Source organism: Artemia franciscana, chromosome 11, assembly GCF_032884065.1.
Source record: "Artemia franciscana chromosome 11, ASM3288406v1, whole genome shotgun sequence".
Classification (NCBI taxonomy): domain Eukaryota; kingdom Metazoa; phylum Arthropoda; class Branchiopoda; order Anostraca; family Artemiidae; genus Artemia; species Artemia franciscana.
In genome coordinates this window covers 1,693,450-1,717,100 of record NC_088873.1, presented here as the reverse complement: position 1 = coordinate 1,717,100, position 23,651 = coordinate 1,693,450, and the positions used below count along the sequence as shown (strand labels likewise).

General features: G+C 34.6%; 1 protein-coding gene and 1 long non-coding RNA gene across 5 annotated transcripts in view; one reads left to right on the top strand and one right to left on the bottom strand.

Annotated features, from left to right (window-relative positions):
* Window positions 1-19,044, bottom strand: part of LOC136032671 (protein SSUH2 homolog) — a 285,984-nt gene extending 266,940 nt beyond the window's left edge. The window contains exon 1 of one of the 4 annotated variants that reach the window (XM_065712965.1): window positions 18,878-19,044. Coding sequence is in view for 3 of the 4 variants with exons in the window: in XM_065712959.1 (XP_065569031.1) it covers window positions 10,440-10,521 (82 nt within the window). In the remaining variant the exon portion in view is untranslated. The other 3 variants (XM_065712963.1, XM_065712959.1, XM_065712960.1) reach the window with 3 other exon arrangements.
* LOC136032672 (uncharacterized) overlaps window positions 1-19,297 on the top strand; it is a 64,554-nt gene extending 45,257 nt beyond the window's left edge. Inside the window, exons 2-3 of the long non-coding RNA XR_010618756.1 lie at window positions 3,981-4,098; window positions 19,183-19,297. This is a non-coding gene — a long non-coding RNA (uncharacterized LOC136032672). The remainder of the gene's footprint in view (window positions 1-3,980; window positions 4,099-19,182) is intronic.
* The last annotated feature ends 4,354 nt before the right edge of the window (window positions 19,298-23,651 follow it).

Below are 23,651 nucleotides of genomic sequence, written 5' to 3'. Positions count from 1 at the left end.
TCATTTTGCTCACACTTTCATCTAATATGCTTAAATCATCAGCATAATCTAAGTCCAGGAGCGTTCTTCCTCCCCATTTGATTCCATGGTCTCCAATTGCCTTTCCTGTGCTCCTTAAGACGAAGTCCATCAAAATGATCCATATAAAGGGGGATAGAACACAACCCTGCTTAACTCCTGATTTAATACAAAACCAGTTGCTAACCTCATTTCCTACCTTAACCGCAGCAGTATTATTCTCGTACATAGCGCAAATCACTTTAATGTATTTTTCTGGTATACCATATAACGATAAGACCTTTGTTAACGCTGTTCTATCAACAGAATCGAAAGCTTGCTCATAATCGATAAAACTAAGGACCAAAGGTGTTTGACAACGAAGGGACTTCTCAATTATTAATCTAAGAGTGAAAACATGGTCGACACATCCTCTACCTTTTCTAAAACCGCATTGTTCTTCCCTTAAAACTTTGTCTACAGCATGTCTCAGTCTAAAAAGTATCATATTACTCAGTAATTTGCTACCTACAGAGACCAGACTAATGCCTCGATAATTCCGACATTCACTCTTGTCACCTTTCTTATACAGTGGTTTAATTAAGGTTTTCCTAAAATCATTGGGTACTTCCCCTTTTTCAAAAATCATGTTCATAATCTTCAGTAGCTTATTCCTAACCTCAGAGCCACCATATTTAAGGAACTCATTAATCATACTATCAGCACCTGGGGCCTTATTATTTTTTAATCCTTCTAGTACTGTCGCTAATTCTTCCTCACTAAACAAATCTTCCTTCACATCCAAGGTATCACAAACTTTTTCATTTTCATCTATATCTTTTCCTGCAACTGTATCTCGGTTTAGCACATTCTCAAAATGTTCCACCCATCTTTCTTTAACTTTTTCCTTATCACTAATTGTGACCCCATTTCTATCTTTAACTGGGACTAGTCCGGATCGGCTACTCCCTTTCAATTTATTAACATGCCAGTATAATATTTTACTATTATGCCGTCTAGCCGCATCTTCCAGATCCTCAGCAATTTTATCCATCGCCTCCATTTCACATCTCCTTAGTTCATATTTTAATGCTTTCTCCACTTTCTTTACATTCCTTTTGTTTTCATACGACCTATCGCTCAGATAATTCTTATACAAACCCCTTCTACTCTCTATTAAACCTAAAGCTTTTTCACTAATATTCCTAGTTGCTGTCTTAGCACTCTTCCCTAGGACACCATCAGCAACTTCACAAATTGTTTTTCTGAAATTATTCCATCCATCTTCCACATTGTCAAATTTTAAACCCTCAAGTTTAGTACTCAGGTTATTGTGAAGTGTACAGACGTTTTCAGGGGGATTTTTTTGGTTTGGTGGGGGTTGAGGGGAGGAAGCTATGTGGGAGGATCTTTCCTTTGGAGGAATATATCATGAGGGAAGAGAAATTCAATGAAAAAGGCGCAGAATTTTCTAGCATTACTATAAAAAAATGAAAAAATAAACATGAAAAAGTTTTTTTCAGTTGAAAGTAAGGAGTAGCATTAAAAATTAAGACGAAAATAGATTATTAAGTAAAGAGATATTACGTTTCATAATACGCATGATTTCCAACAAATTATATCAATTTTCAAAAAAAAATTGAACATGTTTAAGGTTATCGAGGGAAAGATTAAACCAAAAATGTAAATTTTTGCAATTAAAAAGGGAACTGTCTTAATGAAAGACAAAATATATCAACGTATAAACCTAAACATTTCCCAGGACCATGTGTGATTAATTTAAGCAAAAAGGAGTTAACCAAAGAACAAAAGGAAATCCTTGAAAAAGGTATAAAATTTTGACTAAATCCTAAAAAAGTACCGGTAGTAGAAATAATTTCAAAGATTTAGACTGGGATTCATGTATTTTCAAAAGATGTTAATAATGTAGATGATTTAAGACTGGGAGTCGTTAATATTTTAAACGATGTTGGCAATTTTCAAGAAAACCTTAAGAACAAAAATACAAAAATTTTGAAAGAATTAAAAAAAAGATGATTCTCTAATAATAACGGAAGCTGATAAGAGCAATGCGGTAGTAATCCTAGAAAAAGATGATTATGATAGTAAAATAGAAACAATTTTAAAGGATATTTCAACATATAAAAAACTTAACTCAGACCCAACTGAATTTATGTTGCAAATTAAGAAAGGACTTAGAAGGCCTTCAAAATAATCGAGGTATCACACCACAGATGTATTATAAGTTCTTTCCGAGGGGATCAGTTTGCTCAAGAATATATGGTTTTCCAAAAATACTTAAACAGGCATTCCTCTCAGACCCATAGTATCAACAAGGAACTCACCAACAGAAAAAATTGAAAAATTAGTAGCAATCACGCTTAAGCCTTTATTATATCTCCAAAAGTCGTATAAATTTTTTTTTTAATAAACTTAAAAATTTTTAAATATCAAATGAATCCAGACTTTTTAGTTTTAATATAAAATCAATGTATACGTATATACCTTTCGATAAATCTGTAAACAACGATAAATGTGTAAACAAAATGTACATAAAAATGATATAGAAGAATTATCTGCAGGTATTGAGATTGAAACTATATTAAATTTAATTAAAATAACTAGCAGGTATACTAATTATTTCAAATTTAGAGATAATTTTTACCATCAAGTTAAAGGATTAGCAATGGGAGGACCCTTAAGTCCACTGTTAGCAAATATTTATGTAGAGTATGCAGAAACTTTAGCTACTGATACATATTCCTTAAAACCAAATTTTTGGGACAGATATATGGATGATGTTTTAGTTATTTGGAATTACGGGGAATCGCAAATTGAAGGTTTTATGGAACATTTAAATAATTTGGCAGGGGAATTAGTTTTTACAATTGAAAATGAAACAGAGAATGAGTTACCGTTTCTAGATATTTGGATCCATAGAAATAATAATGAACTGGCTTTTTCAATTTACCGTAAACCAACTAACAACAACCATTATTTGTCTTTCGCATCAAATCACCCGATCCAAATAAAAAGAGGGGGGGTTAGTTATTTCTTTAGTTGATAGAGTGTTAAAATTAGCTTCACCAGAAAACATGAGTAGTTTTTTGTTTTTTTTTTTATTAAGGATATTCTAGTAGGAAATGAATATCCCGAAAATATGATTTCTCAAATAATTGAAAAAAGGAAAAAAAAAGTTAATGGAACCTGTAATATTAGAAGAAAATGGGTCAGCTCAAAAAACAAATTACATAACTTTCCCTTATATCCCAGTGTTGTATAGAAATTAAGGAGAAAATAAAAAAAAAACATAATATAAAAACAGCTTTTAAATCAGGACAAACTATGAGCTCGTGGCTAAATAATGGAAAAGATAAAGTTCCAAGAAATATACAAAAGGGGGTATTCAAAATTCCGTGTTCTTTTGTTAAAATTTATGGAGGTAGAACAGAGCAGAATTTACAAAATAGGCTACAGCAACACAAAAATGCGATACACTGCTCGCTAAGACATAATAAAAATCTGAAACGTTTGAATCCACTATAGTGGACACGTGTATAATTTTCCTCATCACAATATTTTATTTGGTCAGACGAAAATTGTTGATAAGTCTCTAGGACTTTTACGAAGTTTCAGAGAAACTATAGAAATAAAAATCTATGGGGGAATTAGTATTAATAGAGATGAAGGGATTTTAAGATAAATTCAATTTATAATAGTTTAATTAAAGACCAGTTAAAAACTTCAACGAATATTGATTTACGTAATTGTCCCGAAACAAGTGATAACCTTGCGAAAGAAAGTCAAAGCAAGGTCAATGCTGTGAGAAGGCTACGGACTGCAGCTAAAATAGCAAATGGAAAAATCCATTCAATTTATAATTCATAACTTTATTTCATTAACCTGTAAGATTCTTTTTGGATCTGGGGTTGGGTGACCTTCTTTTGTTTTGTTCATGTAATTATAGTTTTCATTTTTAATAGATTCCCGTTTATACACCGATTGTTGCAGATGAAAGGAACCCATGGTTTCATTATAAACATTTGCTTTGGTTTTGTTCTAAAGCTATTACCATCAGCGCTGGGAGTTTTGTTTTATAATGTGAGTTGCTCTTATTTTTTTATTGTATATATATATATATATATATATATATATATATATATATATATATATATATATATATATATATATATATATATATATATTCATTGTGTTTTAGTTGTCGTATTTTTTGTTGTTGTTTGTGATGTCGTAAAAAAGGCTTAAATTGTCGGTTGTAATTTTTTTTTCGTTGAGAAAGGCTCCCGGACGTGGGTCCGAAATATTCGGAGTATTTTTATTTTTTTAGTTAAAGTGTGGTTTTTATATTTTATTTTTGTTCACTGCTTTGTAGAAATTAAACCCGTTTTTTCTTTGTCCAATTGTTCGTATACTTAAGGATATAAGTTTAAAACCCTTGCCTAAGAGGCTGAGAGGTCGTTTCGTTCCTTCAGCCATACTTATTAGAACTTTTGGCAGTGTTGAACAGAATGACTATCTCAAAATTCAATCTGATATACCAAGGGGGTAGCAAAAAGAGGAAACGGAAGGGTTTTGGTTCGCCTCCGGTTACTCTGATCCATAAAGTAGCGCTAGAACTATAAATTTCCAGTCGGTTGTTCCCCTTTTGGAAGTCTTTACAACCAAACTTTCTATAGGAAGAGGTTGGGAAGGGGGATAAATAGAAGGCGCATGCTTCTTTACTTAGGTAGCACTAGAAATATCAGAAATCTCTGCCTGAAATCCATAAAAATAACTGCATGTAGAGAGCAACTCGAGTGATAAATTGAGAGAAACCTGTCATATTTGTCTTATACAGTTCTTTTGTTCTGACGCATCATGCCAAAGTTCATGATTCTGGATTCTGAAGTGGGGTAGGATTCTACTGAAGAAAATCATCCAGTTTGTTTTTCCCTATTAAAGAGTCAGAAATTACATGCTCCGGGGTTATGTTTCATTGTCTGGGAGGAGGAGGCTCGAACCCCAATCATTCAGAGCATTCATCCATTTAAAATAAACAGGAGATTAAAACAAGAAGGGAGATTAATCAATTTTCTCGGGAAAATGTTAAAAAAATAGTTGGTTCTCGAAACATCCTTGAACAAGAGAAAACCGTATATATATATATATATATATATATATATATATATATATATATATATATATATATATATATATATATATATATATATATATATAGGTTTTGTTGACTTAAAGAAAATGACAACCAGTAGTGGTTCTGGCTTCTCCTGCGCCAGAGGTAAGATTTTTAGTAGCCCCCCCCCCCTATCTCCCAAAAAAATTTCAGGCAGAACTTAAAAAATACAATTTATTATCGAAATTACTTTCCATTTATTAGTTAATTAATAATTAACTTCTAAATTATTTGTTATTGTCCAAATTGTCTAATTATTGTTATTTATTTCAACTATTATTGTTCATTTTTTAATTTAAATTCGTTCTATGATTCAATTAACAGTTTATAATTATCTTCATTTATTAACGTCTTCTACTTTATTGAGTAAAATTGAAATTTCAAAAGCTACAAAATAATTACAACCGTTAGACTATTTATTTGAAATTTTGCACTCCTAGAACTACTGCACCCGGGTAAAAGGGGCACTCTACCCTCCCTTAAAACCGCCTCTGATGACACCTTGCATTACAATGATTATCAATAGCCGTCAGCTTATTTGATTTTGGGTGTGTAGCTTTTCAATAAGTTATCAGTGACCGTCAGTTAATAGAGATCGAAAACCTTTCTATAGAAAAAATAAACAAATAAAGAATACAAGAAAAATGTTGTGTGACTGGAATTTTGCTTTTTGAATGAAATTAAATAAAAAAACAAGTTTTTTAAATGAAAGTAAGGAGCGACATTAAAACTTAAAACGAACAGAAATTACTCCGTATATGAAAGGGGCTTTTCCTTCTCAACGCCCCGCTCTTTACGCTAAAGTTTGACTCTTTCTCTTGACTCTACATTTTAAAACAGTAAAAAACTTTAGCGTAAAGAGCGGAGCGTTGAGAAGGAAAAGCCCCTTTCATATACGGAGTAATTTCTGTTCGTTTTAAGTTTTAATGTCGCTCCTTACTTTCATTTAAAAAACTTGTTTTTTATTTAATATCTGAACGTTTTAAAATCAATGCATGTTTTGATTTTGGCTCTCCGCAGAGGAATAATTAAAACAAAATTTGTATATTTATTTTTTTTTTTTTTTTGGCTAAATGGCTTTCTCATAATTTTGATCGAATGATTTTGAGAAAAAAAGAGCGGGGGAGGAAGCCTAGTTGCCCTCCGATTTACGGTTAATTAAAAAGGCAACTTGAACTTTTAATTTTTTACGAATCTTTTTATAAGTAAAAGATATACGTAACTTATAAATTAGCTTACGTAAAGAACTTTCGTATTCTCATGTTTTTATTACATATACGAGGGGTTCGCCCCCTCGTCAGTACCTCGGCCTTTACACTAAAGCTTAAATTTTGTCCCAATTCATTAAGAATGACCCCTGAATCACAAAAGCCGCAGAATAAATAGTTGAAATTACTAAAAATACTTTAGCGTAAAGAGTGAGGTATTAGGAGGAGGTGAGCCCCTCATATAGGTAATAATTTTTGTTCGTTTTAAGTTTTAATACTGCTGCTTACTTCCAGCTGAAAAAAACTTTTTCATATTTAATTTTTCATTGTTTTTTTTTAAGTAATGCTAGTAAATCCTGCGCTCCCTTCATGGAAATTTTCTTCCCCCATGACAAATTCCTCGATGGAAACTTCCCCCAGAATATCCCCCTCTTCTCAACCCCTGCCTCCAACCAAAACATCCTCCTGAAAGCGCCTGTACACTTCCCAATAACCATTACTATATGAAAGCACTGGTCAAAGTTTTGAACTTGTAACCCCTCCCATGGGGACTCTGGGTGAGTAAGTCGTCCCCAAAGACATAGTTACAAGGTTTTTCGACTATGCTGAATAAAATGGCTATCTCAGAATTTTGATTCGTTGACTTTGGGAAAATAATTAGCGTGGGAGGGGGCCTAGGTGCCCTCCAATTTTTTTAGTCACTTAAAAAGGGCACTAGAACTTTTCATTCCCGTTAGAATGAGCCCTCTCGCAACATTCTAGGACAACTGGGTCGATACGATGACCCCTGGGGAAAAGAAAAAAAAAACAAAAAACTAACAAACAAATAAACACGCATCCGTGATCTGCCTTCTGGCAAAAAATATGAAATTCCACATTTTTGTAGATAGGAGCTTGAAACTTCTACAGTAGCGTTCTCTGATACGCTGAATCTGATGGTGTAATTTTTGTTAAGATTCAATGACTTTAAGGGGGTGTTTCCCCCTATTTTCTAAAATAACGCAAATTTTCTCAGGCTCGTAACATTTGATGGGTAAAACTAAACTTGATGAAACTTATATATTTAAAATCAGCATTAAAATGCGATTCTTTTGATATAGCTATTGGTACCAAAATTCCATTTTTTAGAGTTTTGGTTACTATTGAGCCGGGTCGCTCCTTACTACAGTTCGTTACCACGAACTGTTTGATTTTGTATGTTTATCAAACAGTTCGTGGTAACGAACTGTAGTAAGGAGCGACCCGGCTCAATAGTAACCAAAACTCTAAAAAATGGAATTTTGATACCAATAGCTACATCAAAAGAATCGCATTTTAATGCTGGTTTTAAATATATAAGTTTCATCAAGTTTAGTCTTACCCATCAAAAGTTACGAGCCTGAGAAAATTTGCGTTATTTTAGAAAGTAGGGGGAAACGCCCCCTAAAAGTCATAGAATCTTAACGAAAATCACACCATCAGATTCAGCGTATCAGAGAACCCTACTGTTGAAGTTTCGAGCTCCTATCTACAAAAATGTGGAATTTTGCATTTTTTGCCAGAAGGCAGATCACGGATGCGTGTTTATTTGTTTTTTTGTTTTTTTGTTTTTTTTTTGTTTTTTTTTTTCCCCAGGGGTGATCGTATCGACCCAGTTGTCCTAGAATGTTGCAAGAGGGCTCATTCTAACGGAAATGAAAAGTTCTAGTGCCCTTTTTAAGTGACCAAAAAAATTGGAGGGCACCTAGGCCCCCTCCCACGCTAATTATTTTCCCAAAGTCTACGGATCAAAATTCTGAGATAGCCATTTTATTCAGCGTAGTCGAAAAACCTTATAACTATGTCTTTGGGGACGACTTACTCCCCCACAGTCCCCGTGGGAGGGGCAACAAGTTACAAACTTTGACCTGTGCTTACATATAGTAATGGTTATTGGGAAGTACACAGGCGTTTTCAGGAGGATTTTTTTGGTTTTGGGGAGGGGTTGAGAAGAGGGGGATATGCTGGGGGAATTTTCCTTCGAGAATTTGTAATGGGAGAAGAAAATTTCCATGAAGGGAGAGCAGGATTTACTAGCATTATTAAAAAAAAAAAACAATTAAAAAATAAAAGTGAAAAAGCTTTTTCAGCTGGAAGTAAGGAACAGCAATAAAACTTAAAACAAACAGAAATTATTAACCATATGAGGGGCTCACCTCCTTCTAATACCTCGCTCTTTACGCTAAAGTATTTTCGGTAATTTCAACTACTTATTCTACGGCTTTTGTGATTCAGGGGGTCATTCTTAATGAATTGGGATAAAATTTAAGCTTTAGTGTAAAGAGCGAGGTACTGACGATGGGGCGAATCCCCTCATATATGTAATAAAAACACGAGAATACAAAAGTTCTTTACGTAAGCTAATTTATAAGTTACGTAAATCTTTTACCAATAAAAAGATTCGTAAAAAATTAAAAGTTCTAGTTGCCTTTTTAATTAACCAAAAAATTGGGGGGCAACTAGGCTTCGTCCCCCGCTCTTTTTTTCTCAAAATCATTCGATCAAAATTATGAGAAAAACATTGAGCCAAAAAAAAAATATGCAAATTTCGTTTTGATCATTCCTCTGCGGAGAGCCAAAATCAAAACATGCATTGATTCAAAAACGTTCAGAAATTAAATAAAAAAAACAAGTTTTTTCAACTGAAAGTAAGGAGTGACATCAAAACTTAAAACGCACAGAAATTACTTCGTATATGAAAGAGGCTGCTTCCTCATCAACGCCCCGCTCTTTACGCTAAAGTTTTTTACTGTTTTAGAAAGAAGAATTGAGAGAAAGAGTCAAACTTTAGCGTAAAGAGCGGGGCGTTGATGAGGAAGCAGCCTCTTTCATATACGAAGTAATTTCTGTGCGTTTTAAGTTTTGATGTCACTCCTTACTTTCAGTTGAAAAAACTTGTTTTTTTTATTTAATCAAAACTGAACACAGCCATTAATACTGCTTTGGCAATACCATAGTATAAACACTGTTTTGGTGACGAAAAGTTGAGGCTTCTACAGTTAGATTGAGGGTATTATATACTGAAGTATGGGATAATGTCACCATATAAGTTATATAAAAAAAATAAGCATGATCTTGAACACTCTCTTAAAATTTCTAAAACCTCTTTAAAACAATTAAGACGTCATTACTCCAGCGTGGCATATCCAAAACATTATTTTTTTTTTCTCCTTTCCCCAATTTGCAACGTGGCATATCTTTATGAACTCCAGCGTAGCATGTTCAAAACGCTGTTTTTTTCCCTTTCCCAATTTGCACCGTGGCATATCTTTATGAACTCCAACGTGGCTTGCCCAAAACATAGGTTCTTTTCTGTTTTGTTCTCCCTTCCCAATTCGCACCGTGGCATACCTTTATAGACCCTAGCGTGGCACATCCAAAACATTGGTTTTTTCTTTTCTTTTTTTTTCCTCCTTTCCCAATTTGCACCGTATTAAACATTTTTAAATGCATCAAGAGGAAAAATTAGAAGTAGGCTCGTTTAAATCCTGGTAAAAAACAAAATTGAGAATAATACTTGCCCTTCCCTCTTGAGGAAATTTTCAGGCGGTACTCTGAGGATGTAGAGTATTAGTTATTTTGAATATTAGGATAGAAATACCGGTTTATTCTTTAAATAGGTAGATGGGGCAATTGACCAAGGAGAGTATGATAAGAAGGCAAATAGCTAAAAATGTAAATGGAATAGTATGTGTAGTACCTGGGTCATGTTTTTAATTGAATAGTGTGTTTTAATTGCTTGCATTTCATTAATTGACTTTGTCCAAAAGGGACAAAACATTTTAAACCAGAGGAATTAGAATATATGCATCAAACAGTGCATTAATTTTGCGTCTTCCTTGTTTTCAGTATTTTTTAAACTGATTTAACCTTTTTGTTGTGACCTAAGGAGAAAGTACATTAAACTGTGATAACATTAGGAGAAATAACGTCATCATTTTGTGCACTCTACTTTAAATTTTGGAGCTTCATATTTGTCCCATTACCACACTGATGGAGCAATATTCTCAAGTTATCCTTACAGTAAAAATAACTCCTACATTTGCATCTCCTAGTTCTCCTCCTGTAATTCCTACTGTAATAGTACTCCATTCGTTTCCTCATAAGTCAACAGGTAGACTTGAACTAGATTCTAAAAACTAACTACATACATTTATAACTAAATCGTCGACAATCTCGGTGTACCATTCTACCAAGTTAACGGAGTATGTGCAAACTTGAATAATCCAAAACACCGCCTTAGAGTTCAACAGTCCAAGCGCAATAATACTGACAGCATCCAAGGTAGGAAGGATGGAAGGGAATATAAGGCCGGAGACTGACCGGGAAGGCTCTCCGAGCAAGCCTAATAACCGAAAAAAGAGGTAAATGGGAATTAAATCTCAAGTAACTGCTTGTAACTTGGCCGGGAAGAATAAAAAAATTGACAAGTGCAAAATTTCAAATCTGGGCAATTGAATATATTTTATTCATGTGGCACGATGTTGCACTTGTTTTTGGCCCATTCACTTCCTCGTTATTATCACTGATTGTATTACTGTCATTATTAATTTATGCGACCCAAAATAAATTGTTGCAATAAAACTCTTCGTGGTTTTTTATAGACATTCTTCTTTAAATGCTCTAAAAGTGATTATTATCCCCTTTCACCCGGAAGAAACTGAAAATTTAAATGTTCACGGTAAAAGAGAGAAAGCAGTATCTTTTTTGACAAAAAAAAATTCTTGCCATTTGTTCTTCTAATATATTACCCAGATTTTTAATCTTTATTTGGTCTTTTAAAACATAATCTTTTAAAAAATTTTTGGAATAGAATAAGTCCAAAATAGACATACATACTGTGTGTCCAATACAGTATGCATAAAACAAGCTTACTATATACCGGAGTAAATACGAAATCTCAATACGTAGCCCCAGGCTCGATGCTAAGCACTGCACGGCTGCCACAAGGACCTTTGTAGTTATTTGTAAAATCATTGAGCAAAGTATTACTGGGGAAAATGTCCTCCTTGCAAAACCCAATCCTCCTTCTTTGATCAAACAGTTCGTGGTAACGAACTGTAGTAAGGAGCGACCCGGCTCAATAGTAACCAAAAGTCTAAAAAATGAAATTTTTATACCAATAGCTACATAAAAAGAATTACATTTTAATGTTAATTTTAAATATATAAGTTTCATCAAGTTTAGTCTTACCCATCAAAAGTTACGAGCCTGGGAAAATTGGCCTTCTTTTAGAAAATAGGAAGAAACACCCCCTAAAATTCATAGAATCTTAACGAAAATCACACCATCAGATTCAGCGTATCAGAGAAACCTAATTTAGAAGTTTCAAGCTCCTATCTACAAAAATGTGGAATTTTGTATTTTTTTGCCAGAAGGCATATCACGGATATGTGTTTATTTGTCTGTTTTTTTTTCCCAGGGGTGATCGTATCGACCCAGTGGTCCTAGACTGTTGCAAGAGGGCTCATTCTAACGGAAATGAAAAGTTCTAGTTCCCTTTTTGAGTGACCAAAAAAATTGGAGGGCACCTAGGCCCCCTCCCACGCTAATTATTTTTCCAAAGTCAACGGATCAAAATTCTGAGATAGCCATTTTATTCAACGTAGTCGAAAAACCTTAAAATTATGTCTTTGGGGACGACTTAATCCCCCAGAGTCCCCGTGGGAGGGGCTACAAGTTACAAACTTTGACCAGTGCTTACATATAATAATGGTTATTGGGAAGTGTACAGACGTTTCCAGGGGGATTTTTGGGTTGGGGGAGGGGTGGAACTTTCCATCGAGGAATTTTTCATGGAGGAAGAAAATTTCCATGGAGGGAGTGTAGGATTTTCTAGCATTATTTAAAAAAACAAAACAAAAAAATAAAAATGAAAAAGTTTTTTTCAACTGGAAGTAAGGAGCAGCATTAAAACTTAAAACAAACATAAATTATTACGCATATGAGGGTCCCACCTCCTCCTAATACCTCGCTCTTTACGCTAAAGTATTTTTAGTAATTTCAACTGTTTATTCTACGGCTTTTGTGATTCAGGGGTCATTCTTAATGAATTGGGACAAAATTTAAGCTTTAGTGTAAAGAGTGAGGTACTGACGTGGGGTTGAACCCCTATATATATTTAATAAAAACATAAGAATACAAAAGTTCGTTACGCAAGCTACTTTATAAGTTACATATATCTTTTGCTAATAAAAACATTCGTAAAAAATTAAAAGTTCTAGTTGCCTTTTTAAGTAACCAAAAAATCGGAGGGCAACTTGGAGGGCAAAACTATGAGAAAGCCATCTAGCCAAAAAAATGAATATGCAAATTTCGTTGTAATTATTCCTCTGCGGTGAGCCAAAATAAAAACATGCATTGATTCAAAAACGTTCAGAAATTAAATAGAAAAACAAGTTTTTTTTTTAACTGAAAGTAAGGAGCGACATTAAAACTTAAAACGAACAGAAATTACTTCGTATATGAAAGGGGCTGCTTCCTCATCAAAGCCCCGCTCTTTACGCTAAAGTTTTTTACTGTTTTAAAAGAAGAGTTGAGAGAAAGATGCTTGAAGGCATTATCTTTTTTTTGGGGCTTGCCTCATTCATACGGAAGGCGTTTCCACGGAAATTTTGAAAGCTTCAGGGCTCGATCGATTGTAAAATTAAGGGTCTACTGCCCTTTTAATTGTCAGAAGTTGTTGGAAAGCAAAAAGACCTTCCTGGGCCTTTTTAGCTCCACCCCTCCCTCCTCCTCAGCCCTTGAAGTTTTGAGAAAGGCATTTGCAATATGAGCGAGAAGTTTATTTTAAGCCCGGTTCTAAATTTTATGAAGAGATCGATGACTGATGGTGGGCTATTAATGGTGGACTGCAACAAAGATGGCTATTAATTAAATTAATAGCTAGAACAGTGGCTGCTTTTTATAATCAAGGTGCAATTTTGCAAGCCAAAAAACTACTAAATGATGAACTGAATGTTTCTAGCCACCTACACTTAAAAGATGGGACAATATTTTTGACGTGTGCAAGAATCTTTCCAGGGCTGTGAAGCAAAATGTCCCAATGGCTAAATTTTTCATAATGAGCCCATGCGAAGTTCCAACCGTAGGATAGGCTGTACACGCAACAGTTACATCCAAATTGAATGAGCTGTAAGGAAAACTAGACTACTTTACTGAAAAATCTATTACTAGTCCTAAATAGTCTCAAGCTGAACAGTAAGAACCGCCAAATTCTGCCTCAAAAGTTTCTCACGCGGGGTTTCTGAAGGACTGCCCCTCCCCCCCTCAAAGATTTAGAAGTTCCATCAGAGAGAAAAACCTTTAATTATAGTTTGTGTCCCAGTGCTGACGAATGGATAAGCGAACTCCACCATAGAAAAGGGGAATAAAAAGCTTGTCGTTTCTAATAAACATATTGCTGACCTAATTCTTAATAAATGCTTTGAACCCGTCTTTGTTGCAGTCGTTAAACAGGCTCCTGACGATTTTGACTGCTCTAAACTTAAGAAACTTATTCCAAATTGCATCAAAACAGCACTTTGTAGGAAACCACAGGACATTCAAAGTTTACTTCCAATCTCGAAATAAACTCGACTGATTCTTTGAGGATTCAATCAGAGCTGGATACTATCTCTTTCCTTTGCAAGTCTTTATTTACCCCTTGTCGGTCCTTTGACTGCCATGTTACTCGCCATGTCGCTAGGAACTCGACGAAACCATATGTATGTTCGAGATGAGGAGGAAGTGACCACAAGTCCACCTTCGATCATACTTGCAAGGAAACTCTAATTTACGTTAATTGTGAAGGGCATGGTCATACGCGGTATAGCGTTAACTGTCCCAAAAATCGTAAACCGTCAAAAGTGAGATCATGATGCTTAGCTTTTTGTCTCAGAATATTAATGGTACCTTTCAAACAGTTCGTGGTAACGAACTGTAGTAAGGAGCGACCCGGCTCAATAGTAAACAAAACTAAAAAAAAGAATTTTTATACAAATAGCTATCAAAAGAATCAAATTTTAATGCTGGTTTTAAATATATAAGTTTCATCAAGTTTAGCCTTGCCCATCAAAAGTTTCGAGCCTGAGAAAATTTGCCTTATTTTAGAAAATAGGGGGAAACAACCCCCTAAAAGTCATATAATCTTAACGAAAATCACACCATCAGATTCAGCGTATTAGAGAACGCTATTGTAGAAATTTCAAGCTCCTATCTACACAAATGTGGAATTTTGTATTTTTTGCCAGAAGGCAGATCACGGATGCGTGTTTATTTGTTTGTTTGTCTTTATTGTTTTGTTTTTTTGAAAAACCCCAGTGCTAAACGACCTTATTCATAAATATTCTGCTAATTTTATTCAGGAGTATTTATCACTAAACTATGAATACATTTAAGTTAAAAGGTGCTTTATCATTCTGCATGCCCGCTAAGATGTCAAGTAGGAAGGGTACAGCTTCGGAGGTCTATCTTCAATCGCACTTTCAGATATCCGTTCTAGTTTATTTGAGACAGGTGATAATTTTCTTGTAATTAGGGTTGATAGTTGTATCTTCATTAATTTGTATATCTCAACAGATTACGCTAATGATCAATGTGATCAATTATTAAGACTTTCTGTTCAAAAGCTTGGTTGTATTCATAAAGTGTTGCGAATAGACTTGCCCTGTGTAATTGCTGGTGATTTTAATTCCGACCTCTCAGAAACTTTTGTTCATCAATCAGATGGTGCATAAATGATAATGAGAGTGTTTGGCGATTAGTTTAGCGTTCTTGCAAAAGATGGTGCTTTTGCATATGTACACATCATGCCGCTATGTCAAACAGATCTCTGCTGAACTGACGAAGGTTGTTTCTAGCTATCAGTTATCCAACCATCTCCCTTTTACGTAATCTTTCCAACACCACGATTTGAGGGAACAGAATAATTATGTGATTACTCCTAGGCGAAAAAACACGTCCTGATGGGATAGAATCAATTCTGTTTTGTTTTTTTTCGTACAGATTTTATTCTGAGTCAGGGCTGTGAGTCAGGGCTCCTTTCCACTTTTTGCAAAAGTCAACAAAATTGCAAAAATACAACGTGAAACTTTGCTGGATATTTATGTAGCTGAAATTGGCCATACTCTTTGTTTTGCCGAAAATTAAGCCGTTCCACTTCCGAAAATCCGTAAGGGTATTATTCTAGGCTAGTCTTCAAATCCTTATCTCGTTGCTTCTTGCCTTGAAGAAAAGTGTTGGCTCGATTTTTGAAAGGAATGCGACTATCCATCGACTTCATCTGTGAATCTTGTTGTAAATACAAAATACAATTTCTCTGTACAAAGAAAAAATTTTCTTAGGCCTCTCTCTTTACACCCTCCCAGGAAATTCCCATTTCCTTTAAATCTTTATTTATGACATTCTCCCACCCCAGACGACCACGGCCTGCTTTCCGTTTAGCCCCAGACGGATGGCCAAAAAGTACAGTCTTCGGTTATCTGTCATCCTTCATCCGAAGAAAGGGGGCCTAACCGTCTCAACATTTCCTTCATTATAGCCCTAGAAAGCAGGATTGAACCACATTTCTTGTACAACTTACTGTTTGAAATGTATTTACAGATAGTACATACAGGTAAATACAGGTAGTCAAAATGGCATATCTGTAATAATTACTGAACGGCTAAGGGTATTAAGTTGAAGCTATTAGAAAATACTATATGAATATTCAACTTTGATGAACGTTGAGGAGGATGTTGATACAAAATCGAAAGACACCATGTGTATCATGTTGTCCAGGACACCCAAGAAACAATGTGGCTCTGGTCAGTGAACAAGGATATAAATTAAGAGCTTAAAGGACTGAGCTGAAACTTTGAGAGAATAATGGACCGGGTGATTAAGCATATTTTTTAAATTTTGAGGGACCAGAAGGGACTTATCAAAGGCAACATATTCTTGAGGAAAAATGTATTTCTATTGGTTGTTAGTGGAAAATGTTCTTTTTCTGTGCGGACTTTTGAAAGATTTCAGAGAATCAAGACACCTCAATTTAAGTTTCAAAACCAATGGAACCTTGAAAACAGATCTGGTTGTATCGAATTTTGGCGGCCTACTTTTATTTTTTAATTAATAAAAAATAAGTCTTTTCAACAAGTGGATAGAAAAAAAAATAGTTAAAGAAACAAGAAGACAAGTTAAAATACAATGTAGCAAGGTACTAACCATTAAATAGTCGGTTAGTATTCTTCCATATTCAAATTTTTTCAATACGACAGGGTGGTTTCAGCCCTACAGAATGCCAAAAATTAAGCAGATTTTAAAGCCATTTATTTAAACCATTCCAATCGACCCAATATTATACAGCGAAATTGTTTTTACAAATTGTTAGTAAAATTGTATCCTAAAATTCTTAAACAGAAAACCGACAAGGAATTTGCAAATATCCTTTTTATTAGCCAATAAAAACACGTCAATTCGTTAAATTAATTTTAAAAATCTGTTCAAAAAAGATGTTTTTGAAAGAGAAGTAAAGAGCTACACTAGACAAAGAAAGAGATAAACAATGTCTAATAATAAATTCAAACTTAAAATGAAACGAAATGACTATCAATGAATAAACAAGACCCGAACCGAACAAGTATTTTTTATTTAAAGTTGAGTTTTTAATAAGCATAAAATTTAACAAATACATACATATATATAACACATGAAAACAAAGTCTTTGAACCAAATCTTCTAACCTACCCACGCACTTGCAAAGGCAAGTTGTCCTAGGGGCGTACCAGCAATAAGAAAAATTAATACTGATTATCCTTGGTTATACCTAAATCATTGCTGAGTTGCTACTGGAGTCTGGTGTACTACAACGAATAATCAAATCAAACACAAAACGAACAGAGATTGCCACGAAGAGGAGGAGGGCTAACGCCCCTTAAGTCGTCAAAAGGCCTGAGCAGCGTTTGCCAAGAACGTGTCCTATCTACTTTTGACATATATTAAAATGAGCTGAAATCCTTCAAAACAGAGCCGCATCCACGCCCCAAATTTTCGCCTTGAAAATTATGAAATCAGGGTATCAAAATGCATCTTTTTCGTAGATATTTTGAATAATAGTTCGAAGAACAAAGCTTATCAGTTCCTTCTTTTTAAAAAAAGGTGACCCTCCCCGCCCCTACCAGGTTACTCCATAGTCTTACTTCAATTAATTTTACTGAATTGAACTTTCACCTTTTTAAAATACTGGTAAAAGAAAAACAATCTCTTCTGGTGGGTGGGACGCACAGGTGGGGATACCTTTCCAAGTAACTAAAGAAACAATAAATTTACCAATTTCTTATTTTATATTTTACAAAAATTCCATCAGCATATAAACTAGAACTTTTCGGGAAAAAGTCTATTTTAGTGCAAAATAACAATTAAACACAATTTCTTGTAGCCTTCTGAAAGTATCTAGAGGCTCAATAGTTCATATTCCACAGATATGAGTAGTAATCAAACCCAACATGAATTAAAGTGAATTTCGAAACAACGAAGAATGTGTATTAAAAAGATTTTACAGAAAAATTTCAGCATCTCTCTTCCATGATAAATTAAAATTAAAAAATTTAAATTAATTAAATTTATTTAATGAAATATAATTAACATTTTAATTTAATTTATTTTAACAAACATTTAATCAATAATTAATTTAATTAATGATTAATAATTATAATTATGATAATAATTAATAATTCATAATAACTATAAATTTGCTTAATTAAATTATTATTTATTTATTATTAATCTAATTTTATTTAAATTAAAATAAATTAATTGATAAATTAGAATTAAGAAAATCTATACTAAATCTTTTGAATAGAGACTTAAATTTTCAATCAGTACTTCGCAAACGAAGGCGTTACAATCCTTTTGGGACCAAAAGATTTTCTAAGAGATTTTCTGAGATTTTTAAATAATTATATTTTCAGTTAAATGCACTCACATAAATCCAGTTCAGCATTGTTACTTTTCAATGCATCCGCATAAATAAAGTTTAATGTCCTATGTTCTCATACTCTGAACAATAATAGGACAACTGTAAATCTTCCCTTTTTTGTATAGAGACATCTTGGTTAAATGAACTGTAGAATCCCTTACTTTTTTTAGAATAAAATAAAGCAATCTAAAAGGAATGCTTTTCAGGAGCTCGTATACGAAATTCCTTGGAATTCCTTCATTGCTCGGAATAGAATCTACCAAATTAAGTTTTTGAGAATTTAAAAGGGCTGAAAAGTTCAATACCAGAGAAACCGTTTGCGTTCGGCCCGATAAGATGTGGCTTTCCTTATGATTTATCTAACATGCACAAAAAACGAGCAAACAGTCTTTCTAAGGGCTCTAGAATCAAAACCTTTGGAGATGAAATATTTGAAGTCGAATGGAAATGAACTCCTTCAGGATCATTAACCCTATTACTATTACTTACGATGACAATTTTAGCTTGGGAGTAAACACTTACAAATAGGATTCCAGAAAAACTTCACTGCTCCTGAGGGCTTATGTATGAAAATCAGAATTGGACTCAATAGAAGTTTGGATTTTAAAGCTGATGAAAATAAACGATTGGAAGTTGATGACGTTGAAACAGCTCCATTTCAATGACGGTTCGTACTTTCATAGCCAATGCCTTAAGCCTGTCATCTTGACATTTATCCTGTCATTAAAATTAACAATAATTCAGAATTCTTAATAATTAACTTAATTTACAGCACTCTACAATTAATAATAACTTACAATTCTTAATAATAAACCTTAATAATTTAGGTTTCAGAGTAGACATTTTCATCAATTCGAGAGTCCAGCCCCAATGGGAAGACGTCTATGCAGCAGCACATATGAGAAATTATTGGCCACTCTTTCTGGATCCCCTAGGTGCCTCTGGTGGCACAGAAGGAACTAAGGTCTAAGGGAAGATAATTAGATTGAGAGAAAAAACGATTGATAATCAGGAGCCAGTGAAGAAAAATGAGCTCCAATTACCCCTTTTCTAACTTTTATATTTTATGAGTTAGGATTGTTGCCTTGGCGTTTATTTGAATATTATGATTTGACATTCCTTGATATTCTGGGGGTTCGGAGAAAATATCTTTAATAACGGAACTTCAGAAACACTACTTTACTGCTCTTAAAAGTTCTTATTTTTTATACTAAAGGAATCACAACTGGTGTTATTAGAAATAAAGAGATTGGAGGTGGCAAAAATGAGCTATTGGGGGTTATGGCTGTGCTGGAAATAGACAAGCCATCAATTTAAGGCTATTCAAATATTTATTCATGATTATTCAGAGTCGTCACCTCGACATGTTGAAAAAGAGGAGGCTTTCTTTGCTTTCATTTGAAGGTAAATATGACTCGAAGTGCTGCATAACGAGGATCAATTTTATCTTGATCTTACTCCCAATTACTTCCTTTGCTTTATGATAGCCTCCAAGCAGTTTCGTATTTACCCCGCATAGTAAAAAAAAAATTTGGCTGGAAAAAATTAACACAGGATATTCATGGGTTTTTGGTTTAGGAAGAGATAAAAAAATAAAGTTTTTTGGACAACTTTGAATAGTTTCCTTGTTCTTTCTAATGGTTCAATACGATATGTCTATTTTCTTTTCATATTTCTTTAAGAGAAAGTTTTATGAGCCAAAAATTGAGTCAAATCCAGATTGTCCAGAATAAGGCTGAGAAAAAGAGGGTCGCCAAAGATCAAGCTTAAATAAAATAGTTAGGACAAGCAAAAGCAAAATAAATTTCTTGATTTCGATATATGAGACAACGAGCTCATATTTTCTAAGGCTTAGGATAGTTATCATGCCAAAAGGAATTGCCAATTGAATCTTAAAGTGTGATAAAAGATTATCTTATATCTTACCCCAGAAGGTCATCTACAAAAAAAAATAATGTTTCAATGATGTTTCCACGATTACGCTGCAGACCAAACTTCTTTTTTAAATTTCCAAGTCTTTAAATCCAATTTCAATTTTTTCAATTTTATTTTTTACTGATTGCTTTTTTAGACAAAAGCTAATGTTCTAACACTGGTAAGCGAAAATCCATAGAACCTTGGCTTATTTTTTTTCTGTAATACATTGACAATTAGCTTCGATGTAATCATTTAAAAGAAATTAAATTAAAATATCAGACAGAATCATTTTCATTTTACCGTCTAAACTTAAACTTTGAAATAATTGGATCTCTTTGACTGTATTCAGAGTAATGATTGTGCTATGTTCGTTTAACAAGCATTTATTTTCAGAACCTTACAAGGCAGATACAGGTACTCAACTAAAATAAAATGAATGGAGCATAGCTGTTGTTTGCAATCAGCGTATGACTCATACAACAGGGAAGACAGGAATTTCAAAATAGATACTTGCACATAGAAACAAATGATCAAAACACTGCATTCCCCCCTCCTTAATATAATTCATACCATAAAACTGTGTTTGTTTTCTTTCTCTACTTGATCTTCGCGGTTCTACTTGACTTTGCGCAACCTGGTCTCTTTCGGCCGACAGACATTTAACCAAAGTTTGCCAATCAGTATCAACTGGCAGATCTTTAATAGTACAATCCCGCATTTGATCAATGTGGCGCTTCCAAACATAGTCATTAACTTTCACAAGTTAAACAATAGACGTGACACACTTCAAAATAACACCTTGAACCCAAACTGGGCGATCAGGGTTTGCATAATCCAGAACCAGAACTGCCTCTCCTACGTTATATTTTCGCGGCCCTACAGTAGGTTTCTTTTTTCCTTGTGATCTGTAACCGATGTAGGCTTCAGTAGATCCAGCCTATTTCTCAGCTGTCTTCCGAGAGATAACCGTGCTGGGGATATACCCGTAAGAGAATGTGGAATACCACGATAATGGAAAAGAAAATTTGTAAGGTGCAAATTCAACGGTTCTGTTGAACTACTGAATGTTTTTATTTGCTCTTTAAACGTGCGTATTGCGCGTTCTGCCATGCCGTTTGAATTCGGATGGTATGGCGGTGAGTGTAGAAGCTGTATCCCGTTTTTATGCATGAACTCGGTAAACTCAGCGCTTGTAAAACTTGTCTGGTTATCTGATACCAGCGTAACCGGAAAACCGTAGCGTGAAAAAATGGAACCTAACGCATCAATACTCGCGGTACTAGACATTGAATTCATAAGTACTACCTCGATCCATCTTGAAAATGTTTCCGTGACAATCATAAAAATTTTCCCATAAAACGGACCAGCGAAATCAATATGTACTCGCTCCCATGCTCGAGTTACTTTTGGCCAAGGTGAGTTAAATGTAGCAGGGTTACTCTGTTGTAGCTGACATGAACTACAACTTCTAACTTTTTTATCAATGTCATCATCGATATTCGGCCACCAAACACGCATACGAGCCAAAGACTTGATCCTGACCATTCCAGGATGACCTTGGTGTGATTCGTTGATTACATAATTCTGAAATACTGGTGGTATTATCACTCTTTCATTCCGCAAAATACAACCTGATTCCGTTGTCAGTTCTAATTTACAACGAAAAAATGGTTTCAATTATTTCTCCCGGTCTGACAAAGTTGACGGCCAATCGTTTCTAACGTAATCATGTACTTTCGCTAATATCGCGTCCTTTCCGGTGTATAAACGTATCTGTTCAACTGTAATAGGTAAACACTTAGATGTAGCATGTAAAACGGAAGATTCGGTCGTCTTGGTGGGTTGATTTTTCAGCAACTTAGATAACACATCTGCATTCATGTTTGCAGTAGACAGTTTGAACTTTATTTCCTATGTATACGCGGATAACTTGATTGCCCATCGTTGTATCCTGGACGTTGATAGAACTGGCAATCCCGATTTTTCCTCGAAAATCAGCGTCAACGGCTTATTATCCGTGTACAAAATAAATTTCCGTCCAAACAAAAAATAGGGAAATTTTTCTAAGCCGAAAACTATTCCAAGAGCCTCACGCTCAATTTGCAAATAATGGGTTAAAGCTTTATTTAGAGATCGAGACGCGTAAGCAATTGGTCTTTTGGTCCGTTGGGGTATGAGTGCGATATTACAGCGGAAATACCCCGCAGTGATGCGTCGGTAGCTAAGATTACCGGCAACTGCGGGTTAAAACGTACCAACAACTTTTCCCCTGTTAAACTCTCTTTCAACTTTCGAAATGCACACTCGCATTTTTCTGACCACAACCACACAATGTCAGATTTCAACAACTCAAGCAACGGATAGCATAAAGTCGCCATTTCAGGTATAAATTTCCGGTAATAATTCACCATACCTAAAAATGAAATTAATTCATTCCTGTTTCTAGGCCTAGGCATATTCATAACCGCTTCAACTTTCCGCGGATTCCGTTCAATACCCTTGACTGACAAGCACGAAACCGAAATATTCTACTAGCGAAAAATTCGCATTTATCCGGATTCAAACGAATTCCAAAATCTTGCAACTTATCAAGAACAGAACGTAAATTCTCTAAATACTCAGAATCATAAAATCCGGTAAGCAATACAACATCTACTATGTGAGCCGTGGGCAAACCAGACAAAATTTTGTCCAGGGTCTCTTGAAAAATAGCACCATTTTCAGAAATGCCAAAAGGCAAAAGCTTGTAACGGTATAGGCCTAAGGGAGTGTTTATAGTCACTAGCTCCTTTGACTCATCATCTAGCTCAATTTGCAGATAAGCACCATTTAAGTCTAACTTAGAACACTTTTGTTCCCCTTGCAAATTCGCAAAAATCTCCTCTGCCGTAGGCATTGGGTATTCCTTTGGGTTTAGAGACGGGTTAACTGTAGCTTTAAAGTCACCACAAATTCTAACACTATCATTTGTTTTATTTACCGGTACAATTGGACTGGCCCAGTCACTGTAATCGACCTTTTCCAACACTCCGATTTTCACAAGTCGGTTTAACTCCAATTCAACTTTTTCCCGGATAGCCAACGGCACAACTCTAGCTTAAAAAAACTTCGGCTTCGCATCCGGCTTTAGATTTAGATGCGCATTCACCCCCTTCACTTTTCCCAAATTTCCGGAAAACAGCTCACTGAATTCGTTCACAATCTAGGGTTTGATATCAGGAATTCTTTTCACCGCCTTAATCATATTCCAATCTAGTTTGATTTCCCGCAGCCAATTTCTTCCAAACAACGATGGTCCGTTTCCAGCAGCAACAATTAACGGCAAAGTCTTACTTTGTGATTTGTGCGTCACTTTAACATTAGCTTCCCCAAGAATAGG